This window comes from Ochotona curzoniae, unplaced genomic scaffold (assembly GCF_017591425.1).
Source record: "Ochotona curzoniae isolate NIBS_2020 unplaced genomic scaffold, NIBS_Ocur_1.0 patch81, whole genome shotgun sequence".
In the NCBI taxonomy this organism is placed as follows: Eukaryota; Metazoa; Chordata; class Mammalia; order Lagomorpha; family Ochotonidae; genus Ochotona; species Ochotona curzoniae.
Genome location: NW_024467063.1, coordinates 15,165 through 34,851, shown reverse-complemented (window position 1 = coordinate 34,851; position 19,687 = coordinate 15,165). Strand labels below are relative to the sequence as shown.

Sequence of the window (19,687 nt, the reverse complement as noted above, 5' to 3'; positions counted from 1 at the left end):
TGTCCGTTACCAAAGGGAATCGGGAAGGTGGGTCTTGTCTCTTCCTCCTCCCGTTCTGACTGTGGCAAGAGAGATTTGATATGTTGATTCTGTCCTTTGGTTCTCCTTCAAGGGGAGAACGTGCTCTTGGAAGGATAAGAAATGGGGAGAAGTACAATTTTATATTTTAAAAGGTAACTTTACCAGGGGCCAGAGACCCTAACTGCCGACTATCCCGTCTGACTCCTTACAATATTGTCTGGTGAATTGGGATTGCTGTTACAGTTTGTCAACATTTGAAGGGACTGGTATTTGATATAATCTTAAGGAAAAGTTGCCTGCGAATTTGAAGCTGCAAAGTCACTGGAATCATTTTAACATGAATGACAACTCATGACTTTTCAGATCTTTACTAAGACTTATGTACAAATTAAAGTGGCTATGTGTTGAGTGTTAACACCAATGAAATCTCAATGGTGAGCAGCAAAATTATGCTTATTAGCTTGATTTAATAACTAAATAATATTTAGACACAGGCCACATGAACCTTCCTTTGTACTCTGCCTCAGAGCTGGACAGATATTGCTGGACCTAAGATTTGAAAGTGGGGACCTTGTCCTCGTCCTGGGGTCGTTGGTGGAGAGGGCTGTGGGCTGCAGGGAACACGTGGGATCTGGGGATGGTGTTTTGTCTTTCTCAGCGGTTAGCTGTGCCCGGGAGCACTGGTTGTTGTCCCAGCTGGCAGCGCCCTCAGTATTCGTCCTGACGAGGAAGCAGTGCCACCCCGCGGCCACATCTGGAATGGCGGCTAGATTCAGGAAAGCCACGCCTGCCTCTGAGGAGCCTGCGGGACTAGGCACTTGGGCTGCTTGACTTTGCATCCTTTTTCTTATGCAAATAGGCATTCTCCCCAGAGAGGCAAGCAAAACCATTCGCTAACGCTGAGAGTCAATCCCCGGAGCTTCTTTAGAGTCCGGCCCCCACATTTCCAGTAGTCTCCGTGTTATTCCTCTTGCCTTACCCACCTCCACACCCAAGTTACCAAGGGATGAAGGAGGGGAGTTAGGTGTCCACGAGCAGCCTGGAAGAGCTAACCTGCCTTTCCAGCAAAGAACCTGCACGTTTGCACAGAGGGTTATATAGATATCTTCTCCTTTTCATTTAACATTTAAAAAATTGTTTCATTTACAGATTAAACAGGAAACTGAGGCCCAGGGAGGTCAGTGGCTTGCTCCTGGTTGCTCAGTCAGGAGCTGTATGCTGGGTCTGTGGGGTTATTCTTATTGCAGCATAATGTCTTCTACAAATATCTCAGAAAGCATTTAGCATTCAACTTCCTGTCACAAATACTGCATTGGAACCTGCTATTCTTGTTATTCCCCTGTTAATTCTTTTTTTCCAATGCTTAACTTTCTTTTTAATATTATTGTTTTTTAAAGATTTATTAATTTTTGTTGCAAAGTCAGATACACAGAGAGGAGAGACAAAGAGGAAGATCTTCCATCTGATGATTCACTCCCCAAGTGACCACATGGCCAGTGCTGCGCCTATCTGAAGCCAGGAGCCAGGAACTTCTTCCAGGTCTCCCACGCAAGTGCAGGGTCCCAAGGCTTTGGGCTGTCCTCAACTGCTTTCCCAGGCCACAAGCAGGGAGCTGGATGGGAAGTGGAGCTGCTGGGATTAGAACCGGTGCCCATATGGGATCCCAGAGTGTTCAAAGCGAGGACTTAAGCCATTAGGTCACCGTACCAGGCCCTCTTTATTTACATAATTGAGAAAAATACATGCCCATGTGTGCCTCCATGGGGGAAGGTTATGATATGGGGGAAGGTTATGATATGGAGGAAGGTGGGTGGAACAAATATTTCAGTTTTTTTTTTCTTTCCATGTCCACAGGGGAGGAAGGGGAGAAGCCGCTCTCTGCTGTCAAACAGTATGGGCACCCAGGGGTGGGGGACCCCAGTGTAGGGAAGAGTGTTCTGAGGGTGTTACTCGAGTGGCTTTGATAGTTCTGAGACGTCACTGGCTTTGTTGCTTCAGGGTTGAGAAAATTGTTCCAACATCTGCTGGTTGACAAAGTCACCATGTGTGCATCCACGCACCCAGGAGCGTGCTGACAAGTTCGGCCAGAGAATTGTCTAACCTGTTCTGCTTTCTACCCTCCGATGAGGTAGTTGACATCCCCCGCTGTCATGTCCCCCACGTGCATCTGACATGCTGTCAGACCAACATCAGTAACGGAGGAGACCTGGTCCCAGTATGTGCACTCCGAGGTTGGACCACACATTCTGTGACTTTTCTGGGATGGCTGGGGTCTGAGACTGGTGGTCTGTTTGGGGGATCCCCCAAGAAACATCCTGTAGGATGACCTCAGATTTGACTCTTATGTGTGCCAGCCAGTATAGGATCAGGTGTGGTCTGTCACCTACACCTGGTCGGTTCTGCCCCTGCCCATGCAAACTGGTGGTTGCTGTGGCCCAGCCCAGTCACCCTACCATAGACTCAGCCTCCTTTTAATTCTTTAAATGTTTTATTAGTATGTTATTCAAAACGCAAAATTAATACATATTTATAGTAACTTGTGACCTGTCTCTAGCACCATAACTTATGTGAACAGTATGAACACCCCGCAGAATGAAGCGTACTTGGGCCTGGCAGGATGGCTTCATGGCTGAGGTCCTCGCCTTTCATCAGCCAGGGTCCCATATGGGGGCAGCAGTTCATCACCCAGCTGCCCCGCTTTCCATCCAGCTCCCTGCTTGTGGCCTGGGAAAGCAACAAGGGATGGCTGAAGTCCTCAAACACCTGCACCCATGAGGGAGACCTGAATGAAGCTCTTGGCTCCTGGCTTCAGATTGGCTCAGCTTCTGCCAATGCAGCCATTTGCCGAGTGAACCTGTGGATGGTTCTCCCTCCCCTTTTCTCTGTAATTGTGTTTCAAATAAAAGAACATGCAACAGGGGGCCAGCCCTGTTGTTTAGCAGGTAAAGCCACTGGTATCCCACATGGGCATTGGTTTATGTCCTGCACGCTCTGCTTCTGACCCAGCTGCCTGTTAATGGGCCTGTTTTAAAGTGTAGGATGGCCCAAGCACCTGGGTCCCTGCAGCAAAGCAGACACCCTGGATGAAACTTTTGGCTTTAGCTTGGCTCACCGCTAGTCGTTTTGGCCTTTTTGGGGTGTGAACCAGCAGATGGTGGGTTTCTCTTTGTCTCTCAATGACTCTGCCTTTCAAATTAACAAGTGTTATTAAAAAAATCTGCAACAGGAAATGGCATTTTGGCATGGCAGGTTAAGTTACCACCTACTCCGCTTCCCATCCAGTTCTCTGCTAAGGCGTATTGGGAAAACAGTGGAAGTTAGCCCAAGTATTTGGGTGGGAGACTTATGTGGGGGCTTAGATGATCCTCCTGGTCCTTCTGTCTGCCTTGGTCCAGCCGGGACCATTGTGACCATCTATAGAATGAACCAGCTGATAGCAGACACGTCCGTCACTGTCTCTTTCCTTCTCTTTCCCTAATTCAGCCTTTAAGATAAATAAATACAAAATCTGTCTTTAATCAGAGAGCACAGAGCATGTTCTGTTTTCCACGCATTGCTGTAGAGGCTCACGGATATCATACAGCCTCTAGATGTTACAGGAACCACACTATTTCAACAATTCCAAAAAAGCAAAAACTAAAAATGTGATGCCTCATGTGTGTTTTTTTTTTTTTCTTTCTTACACTAGATAACTTATCACTGCAAAAATATTGAGTGTTTCTGTTTCCAGTTTGGTACTAAACCACTTTAATTATATTATCTATAACACCAATAAAGATACCTTCAGACTCGAAGTCCCACAAGAATGAACAGATTCCTAGTTCCAGTTTGAATCATGAAATGAATATGCCTTGGTTATGCAGCACACGGCCTGCAGAAAAGGACTCAATCAGGTTTGACAGCTCTAACGTCTCAGCACTGACAACTTTACCTTTTTATCACATACTTATTTTTGCATTTTAATTTTAAAAATCCACAAAACTCTTAAAATGCAATGTAAAACAAGCTGAGAAATAAACAAATGACTTACTGAAGGTGTGTTCATGTTCTCTGGCCTGGAAACACAGTGTGGTTCAGGGATCTACTTGGCGGTGGCCTAGCAGCTAAGGTCCTCACCTTGAACGTGCCGGGATCACATATGGGCGCTGGTTCTAATCCCGGCAGCTTCACTTCCCATTCAGCTCCCTGCTTGTGGCCTGGAAAAGCAGTCGAGGATGGCGCAAAGCCTTGGGACCCTGCACCCGCATGGGAGACCTGGAAGAGGTTCCTGGTTCTGGGCTACGGATCGGCGCAGCACCGGCTGTTGCACTCACTTGAGGAGTAAATCATTGGACAGAGGATCTTCCTCTCTGTCTCCCCTCCTTTCTGTATATCTGCCTTTCCAATTTAAAAAAAAAATTAAAAAAAAAAAACCCACACAAATCTTCATCTATATCCTATCTTGCATCATAAACCCCATTTCCCTTGGAAACCAGGGAAGTTTAAAAGCCTCTATAAACTCAACAAAGGAAACTGGGAAGGTACAGCACACAGGAATGAAACAGAAGTTTTATTCTTCAAGAGGAAACCATAAAGTTTCATAAATTCACCAGTCTCACAGTAAGAGAACTTGCACACAATTCAGTGATTTTACTGGAAAGCTGTAAATATTTGGCATTTTGATGCCTTCCCATTAAAGAGATAAACCAAATCCGCGTAGGTCAGTAACAGGATTCTTCAGTAGCTGAGCCTGACCCAAACTCATCCTGGAAAGGAAGTCTCTAGAATCAACTTCTGATCATCTAGGGAGGCCTTTTGCTGGGGAACCTTAGTACCAAAATCCCAACCATTTGCTCATGGCTCATTGCTACTAAGAAACTGTGTGAGCCTGCAGGCCAAATGGCTTATGTGACCTTTAGCACTGATGGGTCCCAATTCTTATGAATCAAGGCCCACCTAAGTCTGGTTATCTCACAGGTGGCTCCAAGTAATTAAGTGGGTGCTTCCCTTAGTTGCTGGAGGCATGGGCTGTCCAGCTAGGGAATGTGTGGTATTTCCCCTCACCTTGCAGGCTATTGTGAATTGCCCCTTTTCAAGCTATTGTGGTCTGTCCCTATGAATGTTCTATTCGAGGACACACTTCAAGGGGTATTGGTCCTGGCCGGCGCAACCAAGAACTGCTTTCAACCAAGAACCCAGGCTCAGATGTGCTGAGCTTGAACAAACCATCCTTGTGCACTTGGATTGACTTCAGATTCCTGGTGATTTCTGGAAATCTCAAAATCTGGGCACCACACTGGCAGAGCATTTACCACTGACAAAGGAATCATTTAAAGCACAGCCCATAGTGCCCACTTCCTGTTTCCACATCAGAAGATCCAACGCCAGCATAGCCTCCCTCCCAGAGTAAAGCCTGTGGCTCATACCTTAATGTGAAAACTCACTGATGTGAGAATTATGGGTGTTTCTGTTTCCAATAAGTGAAGAATACATATATCACATCCAAGGGCTCCCCACAGCCTGTAGAAATCATCTTGACCAATGGAAAGAACTTTTAGGGATACAGTATCTAGGTGGTCCATGTATAAGGAAATCCAGTGGGAAAGTCAGGGCAGGAGTATGAAGAATGGTACATGCTTAGAAGAAGCCTGAAAAAGCCCTTTCAGTTTTTGTGTGGTGGTAATGTCATGGCCCAGGGACATTGTATTTCCCCCAAGCCTCTGCACTCCTCAGTTGGCAAACAGTAAGAGAGTGATGGTTATTTCCTGGGTAGTCAGCCCTGTGGTCTGCAGGCACAACATGATGTATCAGAAGTTGCTGGGGTCCGTGTAGTGGATGTGGAGGACATGAAGGTGTGAAGAGAACTGTTCCATTGCAGGCAGGACTGCAAGGAATTTCCTGCTGTATGGCAGGGCCTGCGGATGTCTCTACAACCACCTTCCTTTGCATGGACCCTGAAGGCAATTCCACCTCCCTTTGCATGGACACCTGACAACCCCGCTGAGAATTCTGTAATCTATTTAGGCATTGTCTGCCACTGTGAAGTTGGTCTTTACTATTAATGTGAGCTTGGACGTTCATGTTGCTGATAACGTCTTGCACAACCGACTTGGACAATTGGTGCTGTCTCTGTCTCTGCTGCCCCCACTGACCATCCTTGATCTTTAGCTCCCTCCTTCTGTGATGCATTTCCTCCCTTAACTGATTCAAGATTAAGTTGTAGAATGAGGATTGTAGTAGGAATGTGTTACTGATTGATATTGAGAACTTCTATTGAGAGCTTTAAGGTGAAACAAAAGGCAGAATTATCCTTGGGAACACCCACTTGACCGACCCTGCACCGGCGTGGCAGGCCTGGAAGAAGTTCCTGGCTCCTGGCTTCAGATCGATGCAGCTTGGGGAATGAATCATCTGACAGAAGATCTTCCTCTCTGTCTCTCCTCCTCTCTGTATATCTGACTTTGCAATAAAAAGAAATAAATCTTAATAAAATAAAATAAATCACGAGTAAAGGAAAAATGATGCAATTTTTACTTGAGCATACCTAAAGTAATTTTCCTTTAGTAACTCACGTCTAATACTTTAAATCAATGTTTGCTCTCACCTATTAAAATAGTTGTGACTTAGTCATGGATTACATTCCAGAGCTGGGAACATTTTTGTACTGTAATTATTAAGATTATATAGCAGGCCTTAAAGGTGGGTGTGTTTCGAATGGTTATCTCTGTTAACTACTTGATTAGGAAATCTTGAATTTCCAAAGCCCCATCCACTCATCTATGCATCCCTATAACTACCCAGGTTCAGTTATTGCCCTTACGGCTGGATCTGCACTTGATCCAAGATAGCAAGGGAGGTGGACACAGGGTTTCCTAGAACTCCCACCGACACTGCAGCTCCTCTTCTGGGTGGATGTGCGTGGATGAGGGATATGGAGTGGGTAGAGACTCTTGGGGGAGACCGTTCCTGGTTCAGCGTATACTCAATGTCTGACTTACTGTATTCAGATTCCTGCCTCATCTATAAACCTGCAATTGTCCTTCACGGACTCTGCTTCAGATGCAAGGACCTTAACCTTTGGTGTTCAAGCCCAGATAGCTTCCTCTCCGATCACAGAAACGCTTACACCCTGAGAGGAAGGAAAATTGGGACAGATGTTTCTTTCTCTGGATTTGCTTCTCAAATGGCCACAAAAGTCGTGTCTGGGGCAGGAAACAGTCCATCGCGATGAATTCTGTCTGCATCTTTTGCATCAGTGGCAGGGATCCAAGCCCCCGGGTCAGATTCTACTGCTTTCCCAGGCGCTTTAGCAGGAATCTAAGTCCAAACTAGATAGTCACGGATCAGCCTGGCACTGCACTGTTGGATGCACAATGACCAACAGTGGCCTAACACACCACAATGCCAGCCTCAAATGTTAGCCTTTGGATATCACCACCAAAATATTTTATCATGTATGTTTGACATCTGATTATGTCCCTTTTTATTATTATTCATCTAATGATTCCATTCCTAAAAAGACAAACACCTTGAAGTCGCCTTTCTCCCAAAAGCTCTTAGCCCTGAAAAAGGATTTATTCATTTTTATTTATTTATTTTAAAAGATTAAAAAATTTTAATTTATTAGAATTTGTTTTACATTTATTTATTTATATTGGAAAGGCAGATATACAGAGAGGAGGAAGGACAGAGAGGAAGTTCTTCCGTCCGATAATTTACTCCGCAAGAGACCTCAACGGCCAGTGCTGCGCTGATCTGAATCCAGAAGCCAGGAGCTTCTTTCTGGGTCTCCCACGCAAGTGCAGGGTCCCAGGGCTTTGGGCCATCCTTGACTGCTTTCCTAGGCCACCAGCAAGGAGCTGGATGGGAGGTGGAGCAGCTGGGATTAGAACCGGTACCCATATGTGATCCCGGCACATTCAAGGCAAGGACCTTAACCACTAAGCTATCGCGCTGGGCCCAGATATTGAAAGTCCAGAGAGCAGAGGAAGATCTTCTGTCCCATGATTCACTCCCCAAGTGAGCGCAACGGCCGATGCTATGCCGATCCAAAGCCAGGAGCAGGAGTTTCTTCCGGGTTTCCCACGTGGGTGCAGAGTCCCAAAGTCTTGGACTGCTTTCCCAGGCCACAAGCAGGGAGCTGGATGGGAAGTGGAGCTGCCGGGATTAGAACCGGAGCTCATATGGGATCCTGGCGCGTTCAAGGACTTTAGCCGCTAGGCCATGCTGCCGGGCCCCCCCAAAAAGAAAAATCTCATTCACAATGGGCAGGAATGTCTATTACCTTGTCAAGACAGTAAGGGCATCAGAAGGGTGTGGCTGGTGGCTTCCTCCTGCCATTCTGATTGAAGCTGAGAACGCAGGCACCGTCTCTTTCACAGTAACTCGGATCCCCATCTGAGGGGGGTCTGGGCTTTATTTCCTTGCTTTGTCATGACAATGCCTCAAAGTGGTGAAAACTGTTGAGTTTGTCCCTTTATTTTCCCTCGAGGGCACCAAGGGACAAATCTGGGGAGCACCTGCTCTTGGGAGGGTAAAAACTTGGGAGAAGCAAGGTCTTAAACTTTCAACAGCAGCTTCAGCAGGCGCAGAGACCCTCACTGCCCCTCTGACTGCGGAGATGCGATCCATGGCGTTCTTAGCAATCATCTTGGAATCCCGAGGTCATTTACATTAGCAATGCCGCAGCCCCTGCTCCACCTCTGGTGAAGTTTGCTTTAGGACTGTGTGTTTCTTATCCAGGAATCTCCCTTAGCTTGGAGGGTCCCCACATCCTGATTCCAGTTTGGAATGCACCAGCTAAAGCACTTGATGCCCGGGACGAGCAGCGTCTCTGGCGAGCCTACAGCGCCTCCCGGTGTCCGAAGCTGAGACCTTCTTGTTAGAAACCTAAACCGGTGTTGTCCTTCCATCCAAAGTTTTTCTTTTTTTCCATTCTCACACTGAAGATGGTTAATTCTTTGTGTGGAACGTGTACTAGTTAAGTCTAGTTAATATCTGTGGAATACTTAACAGTGTCCATTTTCAATGTTCTGAAACAAAATAGAGCCCATTTCAGGCAGATGGATAAAAAAAATAAAGAAAAACCAGTACAATGTGTGCACGCATGCTTCAAAACGGCAAGGTGCTTTCATTAGCGACAACGGGGACCGATGTGGAGAACATGACATTTTTTTTCCCTCAAAAGCCTTTCTTCCCCTGAATTCAGAACTGTCGATGCTAGGCAAAGATGTGACTCCTTGGAAATTTAAAAAGTCAACGTGTGTTTCATGGTCCTGTGAGATGGGTCTGTATCTGAAGCATTGATTCTGTGCCTCTGAGTGACCTAGGCTGTGGTTACCGCTGGCTGCACGCCTGCCCCACTCACCCGCGGCACTGACCCGTCAGCTGAGGGGCCGGAGCTGCCTTGTGGCCACCACTGCCCTCGCACGCCCCGGAAGGCCCTGGTCGCGGGGCTGGCTCTGCACGCTTCCCCGGCTCCTTCACTGCAGCTCCGGGTCTCCTCAGCGCCTGCTCGCTCGCTCTCCGGCTTCGCTTCTCCCTTTATCTGCCCCCTTGCCCCAGATGCAGGAAAAAACAACGACTGTGGAAACAAGGGCCTGGAGCCCTTGACCCTCGGTGCCTAATCAACTATGGAAAGGTTATCAAGATGAAATAATACTAATGAAAAAGAAAAAGAGAGAGCGTGGCCAGGGGGCGTGGTTCCGCCGTGGGCGGTGACTGACAGGGGGCGTGGCCTCGCTGTGGGCCGTGTAGGGGCGATAGGGCGTGGCTCGGAAAGACTCCGCCCTTTAGGCGTGGCGGAACTCCCTTTTCCCTCAGCCGCGGCACTCAGACCCAAGCGTCCGGAAGTCCCGCCTTCGGAAGAGGAAGTAGCGAGGCGCGCGGCCGAGGGTGAAAGGGGTGACTGCGGTGACCGAGGGAAGGCGGCGGCTGCGTGTTCTCTGCCCTCTGGGCTTGACTTGCGGTTGGAGGTGAGGCCGCCCGGAGCAGCCTGTCGGAGGAGTCGGGTGAGGAAGGACGACTTAGCTGTGGCGGGTGGAGGCCCTAGTTCTTCCCTTTCCTTCTTTGAATCCCATTTCTTCGCCACCCCTTGCTGGAGGGCTGCAGGGGCTGGGAGATCTCTGCTCCCCGCCCCCTCGTTAAGACGGGGTCTGCTAGCACCCCGCTCCTCGTCCCCTCACTATGACAGGTATCCTAGCATCCCGCTCCCCATCCCTTCAATATGAGGGGTCTCCTAGAAGCTGGTCCCCATCCCCTCCCTCTGACAGGTCTCCTAGCAGCCGGCTCCCCATTTCTTCACTATGAGGGGTCTCCTAGCAACCGGCTCCCCACCTCCTCAATATAAGGGGTCTCCTAGCAGCCGACTCCCTGTGTCCCCTCACTATGAGGGGTCTCCTAGCAGCTGGCTCCCCATCTCCTCACTATGAGGGGTCTCCTAGCAACCGGCTCCCCGTCTCCTCACTGTTTCAGGGTCTCTCAGGATCACAAGTACACTGTGTGCGTTCCAGGCATCCACATTAACTTTGTCCCTGTGTTTCTCCAGCTGGGGAGTTAGAATTGTTTGGGAGTGGACCCTGATTCCAGCCATGGGCTTGTCGACCTCGACTGCGGCTGTCCCGGTGGAGACAAAGCATGAAAGTACAAGGAAAGGTAATTGACACTTTGTCCACAGAGTGAAAGCTGAAGCTCATGTCCCAAAGGCTTTCAGGAAGGGACAGTGTAGGGTGGTGGGGAGGGTCACAGGTCTGCGAGCCAGGGTCACTTGTGTCTGGCCGAGATGTCACAGTGTCCTGGGGGAGATAATATGGGTGCATGACCCATGGCTTCCTAAGTTCAGCTCCACCTGTGCTGTATGTGCTGTAGTGGTCTCAACTGGTAACGGGAAAACCCTTTTTGGTCACAACTAAGAGGAAATACTGCTGCTGGCTTCTGTGAGTAGAGCCAGGTCTGCCATTAAAACATCCAAGGGGGCAGGCCCTTGACTAAAGCCATAGCTTTAGCCATCCATTCTCTGGCAACTGCTGAGATATCTGAGATATACCTTATTATCTCTCTCTTTTTTTTTTTTTGCTGGAGGCATGCTACAATTAGAGAATGAATTTTGTCCCACTCTTTTGTCTACCCGCCCCACCCCCCCCAGTGGGGTCAGGGGCAGATTATGTCCTTCAGGCTGACATGGGTTGTGTCCTGATTTATTTAGGTTGTCCGATGCATGCGGGATCATCTGACCAAAACTGTGAGAAGAAAACAGACTCTGTGCCAGCTCACCAAGACCGTGCGTATGAGTACGTGGAATGCCCCGTTACAGGTGCTAAGTTCAAGAGAAAGGAAAACCTAGATCCTTCCAACATGGTAATCCATCCTTTCTTTTTGGCATATTTTATGGAGAGATGAAGCATCTCTATAAAAGTTATAGATGCCCATGATACATGACTGACTGCTAAGATGGTATCATCTCTAGTCTTTGAAAACAGATATTTGGGCTTGGCGCGGTGGCCTAGTGGCTAAAGTTCTTGCTTTAAATGCACTGGGATCCCATATGGGTGCCAGTTCTAATCCCAGCCGCCCCGCTTCCCATCCAACTTGGGAAGGCAATCAAGGACAGCCCAAGGCCTTGGGACCCTGCACCTGTGTGGGAGACCTGAAGAGGCTCCTGGCTCCTGGTTTCAGATCGGCACAGCTCCGGCTGTTGCAGCCACTTGGGGAGTGAATCAGCAGACGGAAGATCTTCCTCTCTGTCTCTCCTCCTCTGTATATCTCACTTGGCAGTAAAAATAAATAAACCTTTAAACAAAAGAAAGAATGAAGGCCTGAAAAAAACAAAAAGGATACTTGATATTTTGACTACAGAATTCTTTTTTTTTTTTTTTTTTTTAAAGATTTATTTTTATTATTTTTTATTGGAAAGATATACAGAGAGGAGAGACAGAGAGGAAGATCTTCCGTCCGATGATTCACTAAGTGAGCCGATACTATGCCGATCCGAAGCCAGTCTTGCAGGTCCAAAGCTTTGGGCGTCCTCGACTGCTTTCACAGGCAGGGAGCTGAAGGAATATTAGAACATATGGCAAGGCGAGGACTTAACCACTTGCGCCACCGCGCCGGGCCCTTGACTGCAGATTTCTAGAGAGAACTAGTTTATTAAAGACATGTGTGAGGCACTGCTTTCTGGGAAGGAAGGAAATATATCATTTGTTTCTACCTGATGTCATATTACTGGCAATTAAAAAAACAAAATGTGCTTGTTTTATGCAGATGCCACCACCTAACCAAACACCAGCCCCAGATCAACCGTTTGCGTTATCTACTGTCCGAGAGGAGTCGTCCATTCCGAGGGCAAATTCGGAGAGGAAGTGGGTTTATCCTTCTGAACAGATGTTCTGGAATGCAATGTTAAGGAAAGGGTGAGTAAGTGAGCCTGTTTTTTATACTATCAATGTGTTTGCCAGATTTATGTCAGAATTAATTGTTGAAGAGGTTATAGCCCCCAAACAGATAGGAAGTTTTTATGAGTTAATCAGAATTATGTTCGATCAGACCTCCTCTTATCCTGTTCTGCTCTGAGATCCCCTCCTGCTCTGTACACACAACCTCCTTTTAAGAGGGTGTCAGGGTTGTTCTTGGATCCCACCACAAATTTCTATGGCTTTTCTAACGTCTAAGGCCGTTAAAGAATCTTGTTATCTATAAATCATAAGTTACACTTAAAATCTTCCTCAAACATTTCTTTTTTTTTTTTTTAAAGGTTTATTTATTTTTATTGGAAAGGCAGATATACAGAGAGGAGGAGAGACAGTGAGAAAGATTTTCCGTCCGATGATTCACTCCCCAAGTGAGCGCAACGGCCAATGCTATGCTGGTCTGAAGCCAGGAGCCAGGAACTTCTTCCAGGTTTCCCACAGGGGTGCAGGGTCCCAAGGCTTTGGGGCCGTCCTCAACTGCTTTCTCAGGCCACAAGCAGGGAGCTGGATGGGAAGTGGGGCTGCCGGGATTAGAACCAGCGTCCATATGGGATCCCGGGGCGCGTTCAAGGCGAGGACTTTAGCTGCTAGGCCAGGCCACCAGGGCCCCTTCAAACATTTCTAAGGTGGAGAATTTCTTGCAGATTCCCCTTCTAAAATTATAGTAACAGCTTTAATCAAAGCCTGTATAATCCAAAAACTAAGTTTAATATTTTCTATCTTTCCAGCCTTTTCACCATTTTTCTGAGTAAAATTCTTAAATTCGCTTTCTAGTGTCCCTTCATCTAGAGACCACAGATGATGCTCACCAATAAGCTCTAAATAAGAATGCAATTGCTGCCTAGTTACCTTTGCTCCACTTTTCACTAAAAATTCCTACGTAAGAGAGATAAATGACTGTGCTCTACACTGGTTCTGGCCCATTGTCCCACTCACCACTTTCTGTGGGGGTCTCCGCTGCACTTTCTCTTCTTCTTTCAAGTCCCTGTTCAGGCTATGATAACAGGCGTGTAGTACTGACTGATGGTCAGTAGTTTATTAACAGCACCAGACTTTTAAAGGAAGGTTGTCGCCACTCAGGCATCTGGGGAGGAGGGGCTTGAGCCATTTACATCTCAACAGCAAGGTGCCTCTCCCAGGTTCTTTATCTAAACCTGTGAACCAAGATGCATCCTGCTTATCCTCCTTATCAATTGCTCCTGGCGCCTTCAGGGGAGATTCAACTGGCTATTGTCTCCCACAATAGCAAAGATTCTGAATGTCCTTCTATAGTTTCTTAGTATTGGTGTGTCAGTCTCGTTTCTGGTGACTCACTAAAGTGAGGTGAAAATGAGCCTTTCATCTTTGTTTTCAGCCTGTATCTAATATGTTTTGATTACCACTTCTGCATCATGATAAGTTAATAGATAAGTAAATGTCAAAATGAATCTAATCCAGTGGAGACAAGCATTCTTAGTTTTTTCTGTCAAGGATAGATAATATTTAATAAACTGTCTTCTGAATATCTGGGCACACTCTCATTATGAGTTGGTCCCATCTCACCTCCTGTTTCTTTTCTAGGTGGAAGTGGAAGGAAGAGGATATCACTCAGCAAGACATGTCTAATATTATTAAAATTCACAATCAGAATAATGAGCAGGCTTGGCAGGAGATTCTGAAGTGGGAAGCCCTTCACGCAAGGTAAGTGTGTTTGAGCTTCTAGAACCTTCCTGACTTCAATCCAGTTTTTTTCAGAACATTCCTGACTTCCTTCCAGCTTTTCGAGAGCATTCCTGACTTCATTCCAGCTTTCTAGACTTGGGAACATGATATGCAGATGCTTTGGGGCACCTGACATTCATTGTAGCATGGCCCTTCCAAGCATGGCTATTTCTTGGAATCGCTTTGCACAGGGAAGTGATATCTTGAGAGATACATGTGGGAAAGTGTACGTTATGAGAACTTCATTGTTAGAGAAAAGATAAGATTGTAACGGACTCTTATGTGCGGATTTCCAGAGAGTGTCCTTGCGGTCCCTCACTGATCCGGTTTGGAGGGAAGGCCCGAGAGTATTCGCCGAGGGCAAGGATTCGTTCCTGGATGGGGTAGGTGTCAGCACCCTTTACCGCGTCAGAGCCAGAACGAAACGGTCTGAGAAACTGCTGTGCTGTCTTGCGAATTGTCATCACGGTGCACCTGTTTTCGTTTCAGGTACGAGCTGCCTTTCGACAGGCATGACTGGGTCATCGACCGCTGTGGAAGGGAAGTGAGATATGTGATCGACTACTACGATGGTGGCCAAGTCAACCAGGATTACCAGTTTGCCATCCTGGACGTGCGGCCCGCGCTGGATTCATTCTCTGCAGTGTGGGACAGAATGAAGGTTGCTTGGTGGCGTTGGACTTCGTAAGCACTACTTTTTTTTTCTCTGAGCTGGAAACATACAAATGACTTTTTTTTTTCTATGAGGGACATGAAAATGTTTCCCCCAAGCCCGATGGCATTTACAGTGTCCCAGGGACTTCAAGCAGCTGGCGCCCTCATTCATATATTTCAACATTTTTAGTCTTTTCTTGATTCCTGTTTTTCTGATATAGGATTTTGCTCCTGACAGACAACTTTCCTCCTTGTTGTGGCATTTGACAAATTATCCCAACTTTGAGTCCATACCAGTATTATGTGGAACGATATGGTAAAGCAAGAATGTTTTTCTTCTATGTACAACATTAACTGCTTGTCTCAGTTTACATGTTTTTTTTGTCTTAAGGAAACTCAAAGTTGGTTTAATTGAATTTAGCATGTTACATAAAAGTGACTTTAAAAAAAAAAACAAGGTTGGTAACATTAAACAGTTTATCAGGAATGCTGCAGTGTAAATTTAGTCAATGGATTTCATAATCTCAGAGTTTTAATTTGGTATGGATGATTTTATTATATTAGTTTTATGTGGAGTTTTAAAAATCCAGCAGCATTAAACTCTGCATCTCAGAATATTTGTATATTTTAAAATAAAACCTAGTTACCAGGTTTAGAAGGTCTTTTCAGAGTAACTTTATCCTTGTTTCTTCAGACATGTTAACTTTGCAGAAGTAATGCTTTGGTCTTCCAACTTAAGGCCACCGTCTTATCATCTGTCAGCCATATATTTCAAATGTAGAGAAAAAATAGTGTTGGCCTTTTCTTTTTTTTCCCCAAGTGCTATTGAATGAGTGTAGGATTGGAAGCTGAAAATTAAGCCATAGGGCCTACAGATTCACTCCTTTCATAGGATTGTGGTATGTTTTGAGACAGGTAACCCAAAAACGCAACAGTAAAGAGAATCTGACACCAGAATCAACAGTTTTCTACACCCTAACCCTTTCACAACTTCCAGAACAGTCAGATATGTGAACCTGGGGCTCATCTATCACATAGCCAGTGCTTCAACACTTTTTAAAAATATTTACTTATTTTTACTTTTATTGGAAAATCGGCTTTTACAGAGAGAAGGAGAGGCAGGTTTTCCATCTGTTGGTTTACTCCCCAAGTGGCCAGTAACGGCCAGAGCTTAGCTGAAGCCAGGAGCCAGGAGCTCCTTCCTGGTCTCCCATGTGGAAGTGGAGCAGCTGGGATGCAAACTGTACCCATATGGGATCCCTGCGCATGCAAGGGGAGGGCTTTAGCCACTGTGGTGCCAGGCCCTGTTCCAACATTTTCGGTGGCATGCAGCCAAGTGTGTGGATGAGCACATGTTTTGAAGACTAGTTTCTTTTCAGGGAGCCTCTGTCTGGTTGGGGATGGTGCATTTGCACGTGGCAGCTATCTTAACCTTTGTAACTGTTACTGCTGAATTGGTGTACAACACACCAATATATAGAAAATCACCTTTTTCCATCATCATGACTTAATCTCCCCCACCTTCTATGACTATGACCTTGGGGTTCAGGGTTCAGCAAATGAATTTGGAGGGATACAGACCTTCAGATTGTTAAGACGATGGCAGTTGGGGCCGAAAAAAAAGGATGAGGGAAACAGGTGGCTTTGCCTGTCATACACCTTGGGCATGCTCCCTGCAATTCGGAGAATATTCCAGTAATTCTTCATCTGTGGCTGATCTCACAGCGCTGGTCACAGAGTGAATGTTTTATTAGCTGACTGAGACACATTGTATCTGTTTAAAAAAATTTTTTTAAATTGGAAAGTCATATACAGAGAGGAGGAGGAGAGACAAAGATCTTCTGTCTGCTGATTCACTCCTTGAGTGACTGCATAGCCAGAGCTGAGCTGATCCAAAGTTAGGAGCCAGGAGCCTCCTCTGGGTCTTTAATGCAGGCACAGGGTCCCAAGGATTTGGGTCATCCTCTATTGCTTTCCTAGGTTACAAGCAGGGAGCTGAATGGGAAGTGTGGCCACCGGGACACTTACCAGTGCCCATATGGGATCCCAGCATGTTAAAGGAGGACTTTAGCCACTAGGCTACTGTGCCAGGCTTGCATTGTATCTGTTTTAAGTCAGAGCCCAGCACTGGGTGTGGCAGCTGGTGAACATCTAGTAAATATTGACTAGCCAGATTGTTGGATGAAGTCCTCTTCCAATACACTCCTCTCACGAAGCTTCTGAAACTAATGAAATTCTAAAGCTAATGTCAGATGGCAACTCAGTATAAGCCATTGTATTAATATGCTAATGAGCAATGATTGATTATAATTCAACTGGAAAGTTTGACTTCTTTTTAAAAACTTATTTATTGTTATTTTTAAAGATTTATTTATTTTATTGGAAAGTCAGGTTTACAGAGGGAAGAGACAGAAAAATCTTCTATCTGCTGACTCACCCACCAAGTGGCCACAACAGCTGGAACTGAGCTGATCTAAAGCCAGGAGCCAGGAACTTCTCTGTCTCCCACATGGGTATAGGATTCCAAGGCTTTTGGGCCATCCTCTACTGTTTTCTCAGGCCGTTAGCAGGGAACTGGAAGGGAAGTGGAGTAGCTGGGATATGAACTGTTGTCCATATAGGATTTCAGCACTTGTACAGCAAGGACTTAGCCACTAGGCTACCAAGATAGGCCTAAAGTTTGACTTCTGAATTACACCCATGTTGCTCTCTGGGTTTTCTCTGAAGCCCTCTTCAAAACCAGCCCCCTCATTGAATCTTTATTTTTGCTTCTGTTTCCCTCAGTTGGTAAAGGGCAGGAAGCGTAGAGTCCCCCGCAGGTGCTCTCTGGCTACTGAAGGGATTATACAAGTTGGTGGGAGAAACAGTAGATGGGAGCAGAGCATATTGAAGGAATGGCAGTTAGTTGTGCCTGAGTTTCTAAAATGATCTTGCAGGTACTCCCAACACCTCCAGGTGCTCTGCTGCTTGTGGATGACTTCCTGCTCAGCTGGTGCTGTGCCAGGTACTTCCTCGTGCATTCCTTCACAAAATTCTGGGAGTTTGCCATTACTCCCGTGCTGACAACACTGAGAAAATGGAGGGTGCATGTTGGAAGGCATTTATTCTGATGTCACCCAGCTACTGAAAGGGGAACTTTCCCCTTGGGAGGCTGTAGTGATGACTCAGTTGGTGCCTGGCATTCATGTGGGATACCTGCATTGAAGTCCCAGCTCTGGGCTCCAGTCTTGGCCCGGCCCTAGCCACTGCAGGTTTTTGAGGGCTGAACTGGTTACCAAAGCATGCACATACTGTCTGTCTCCAATGAAAAGACAGTGGCATGTTACACACTAGGAAGAGAATGAATGCATTAGGTATTATGGTACTTGTTAGTACTCAGCAAGATTCTGTTAAGATTTATTTATTTTTATTAGAAGGTAGATTGACAGAAAGAGAGAGAGAGAGACCTTCCAACTGCTGGCTGGTTTATTTCCCATGTGATTGCAATGGCTGGAGTTGAGCCAATCTGAAACCAGGAACCGTGCATGTCTGCCACGTGGATGTTGGGGCCCAAGCACTTGGGCAGTCTTCTACTGCTTTGTCAGTGGGGGGTTGGATAAGAAGTGTAACAACCAGGACATGAGCCAGCAAGCACAAGAGATGCTGGAGCTTGCAAGGGGAGGATTAGCTAGTTGAGCTGTCATGCCTGCCCCCCCCCCCCTTTTTTTTCACTATCTAGATAATGTTATTTGAAGTAATACCTATATGTTTTTTTGTGAAGTTTAATTTATCCTTGTTCTCTTTAGTTGCTTCTACTTTGAGTATCATGCCTAAAAACAGCTTCCTTATCCAAGGTCATGAAGATATCCATTTGTCTTTTAAGAATGTTTTAGCTTTAAATTTTGCATTTAGGATTTTGATTAGTTTTTTTTTTTTAAAGGTTTATTCATTTTTATTACAAAGTCAGATATACAGAGAGTAGGAGAGACAGAGAGGAAGATCTTCTGTCCGATGATTCACTCCCCAAGTGAGTGCAATGGCCGATGCTATGCCGATCTGAAGCCAGGAGCCTCTTCCTGGTCTCCCATGTGGGTGCAGGAACCCAAGGCTTTGAGCTGTCCTCAACTGCTTTCCCAGGCCACAAGCAGGGAGCTGGATGGGAAGTGGAGCTGCCAGGATTAGAACCGGTGCCCATATGGGATCCCAGTGTGTGCAAGGTGAGGACTTTAGCTGCTAGGCCATGCCGCGGGGCCCTTGATTAGTTTTTGTATGCACTGTAAAATATAGGTCCAATTTAACACTTATGTGTGTATGTTTCATTTTCCCAGAACCAGTTGAAGAAAAAACAATTTTCTCCCATTAATTATCTTGTCACCAATGTCGAAATCAAGTTATAATAAATGTTAGAGCTTACTATGAAACCTGTTTCAGTAGTTTCTATGCCTGTTGTTACACCAATATTTTACAATCTTGATTAGTGCAGCTTTAGTAAATGTTGAAATTGTGTTATCTATAAATGCTTTTACTTTTTTCTGTCCAAACTTGATAGGCTTTAGTACTTCTTATTTCCTAATTGTCCCAGCTGTGATCTTGAGAGCTTGTTTGGAGGTTCTAGCAGGGGAACGCAGCTACTCCTATACCCTTGACCAAAGACTGGTCCTCCTCTAGAGGGGATGGTCATCCTCTTCGAAGCGAGCGTGCAGCTTCAGGAGGGACACACATGGAGCGGTGAGGGAGGAAGGGGACACCCGCCTAGCCAGCCAGATCAGCCGAATCAACCCTGGTGATCAGTGGGGTGACAGATGTCACAGCCAGATCGCCCTCACATCCCCAGCTGTGATCTTATATACAAAGCAAGGTAGAAGTGACCCCTCTCTGTATATCTGACG

The 19,687-nt window shown here is 46.2% G+C and overlaps 1 protein-coding gene across 2 annotated transcripts; it reads left to right on the top strand.

Moving 5' to 3' along the window:
- The first annotated feature begins 9,872 nt into the window (after positions 1–9,872).
- LOC121168259 (holocytochrome c-type synthase-like) lies at positions 9,873–18,624 on the top strand. Of its 2 annotated transcripts, XM_040998178.1 has the most exons (8): positions 9,873–10,010; positions 10,547–10,653; positions 11,204–11,355; positions 12,259–12,407; positions 14,025–14,144; positions 14,462–14,548; positions 14,655–14,849; positions 17,756–18,624. In XM_040998178.1, exons 2-8 carry the CDS (start codon positions 10,590–10,592, stop codon positions 17,880–17,882), a joined length of 894 nt encoding a protein of 297 aa, XP_040854112.1. In that variant the 5' UTR covers positions 9,873–10,010; positions 10,547–10,589; the 3' UTR covers positions 17,883–18,624. The 2 variants fall into 2 exon arrangements, with proteins under 2 accessions (XP_040854112.1, XP_040854113.1); XM_040998179.1 differs by lacking the exon at positions 17,756–18,624 and having other exon boundaries at positions 14,655–15,684.
- Positions 18,625–19,687: the final 1,063 nt, after the last annotated feature.

Bases quoted from the DNA above. Each gene is read 5' to 3' on its own strand.
- LOC121168259 (XM_040998178.1), top strand. From the start codon at position 10,590: ATGGGCTTGTCGACCTCGACTGCGGCTGTCCCGGTGGAGACAAAGCAT. The intron at 11,356-12,258 runs GTAATCCATCCT...TGTTTTATGCAG, and splicing joins ACCTAGATCCTTCCAACATG to ATGCCACCACCTAACCAAAC. The intron at 14,145-14,461 runs GTAAGTGTGTTT...GCGGATTTCCAG, and splicing joins TGGGAAGCCCTTCACGCAAG to AGAGTGTCCTTGCGGTCCCT.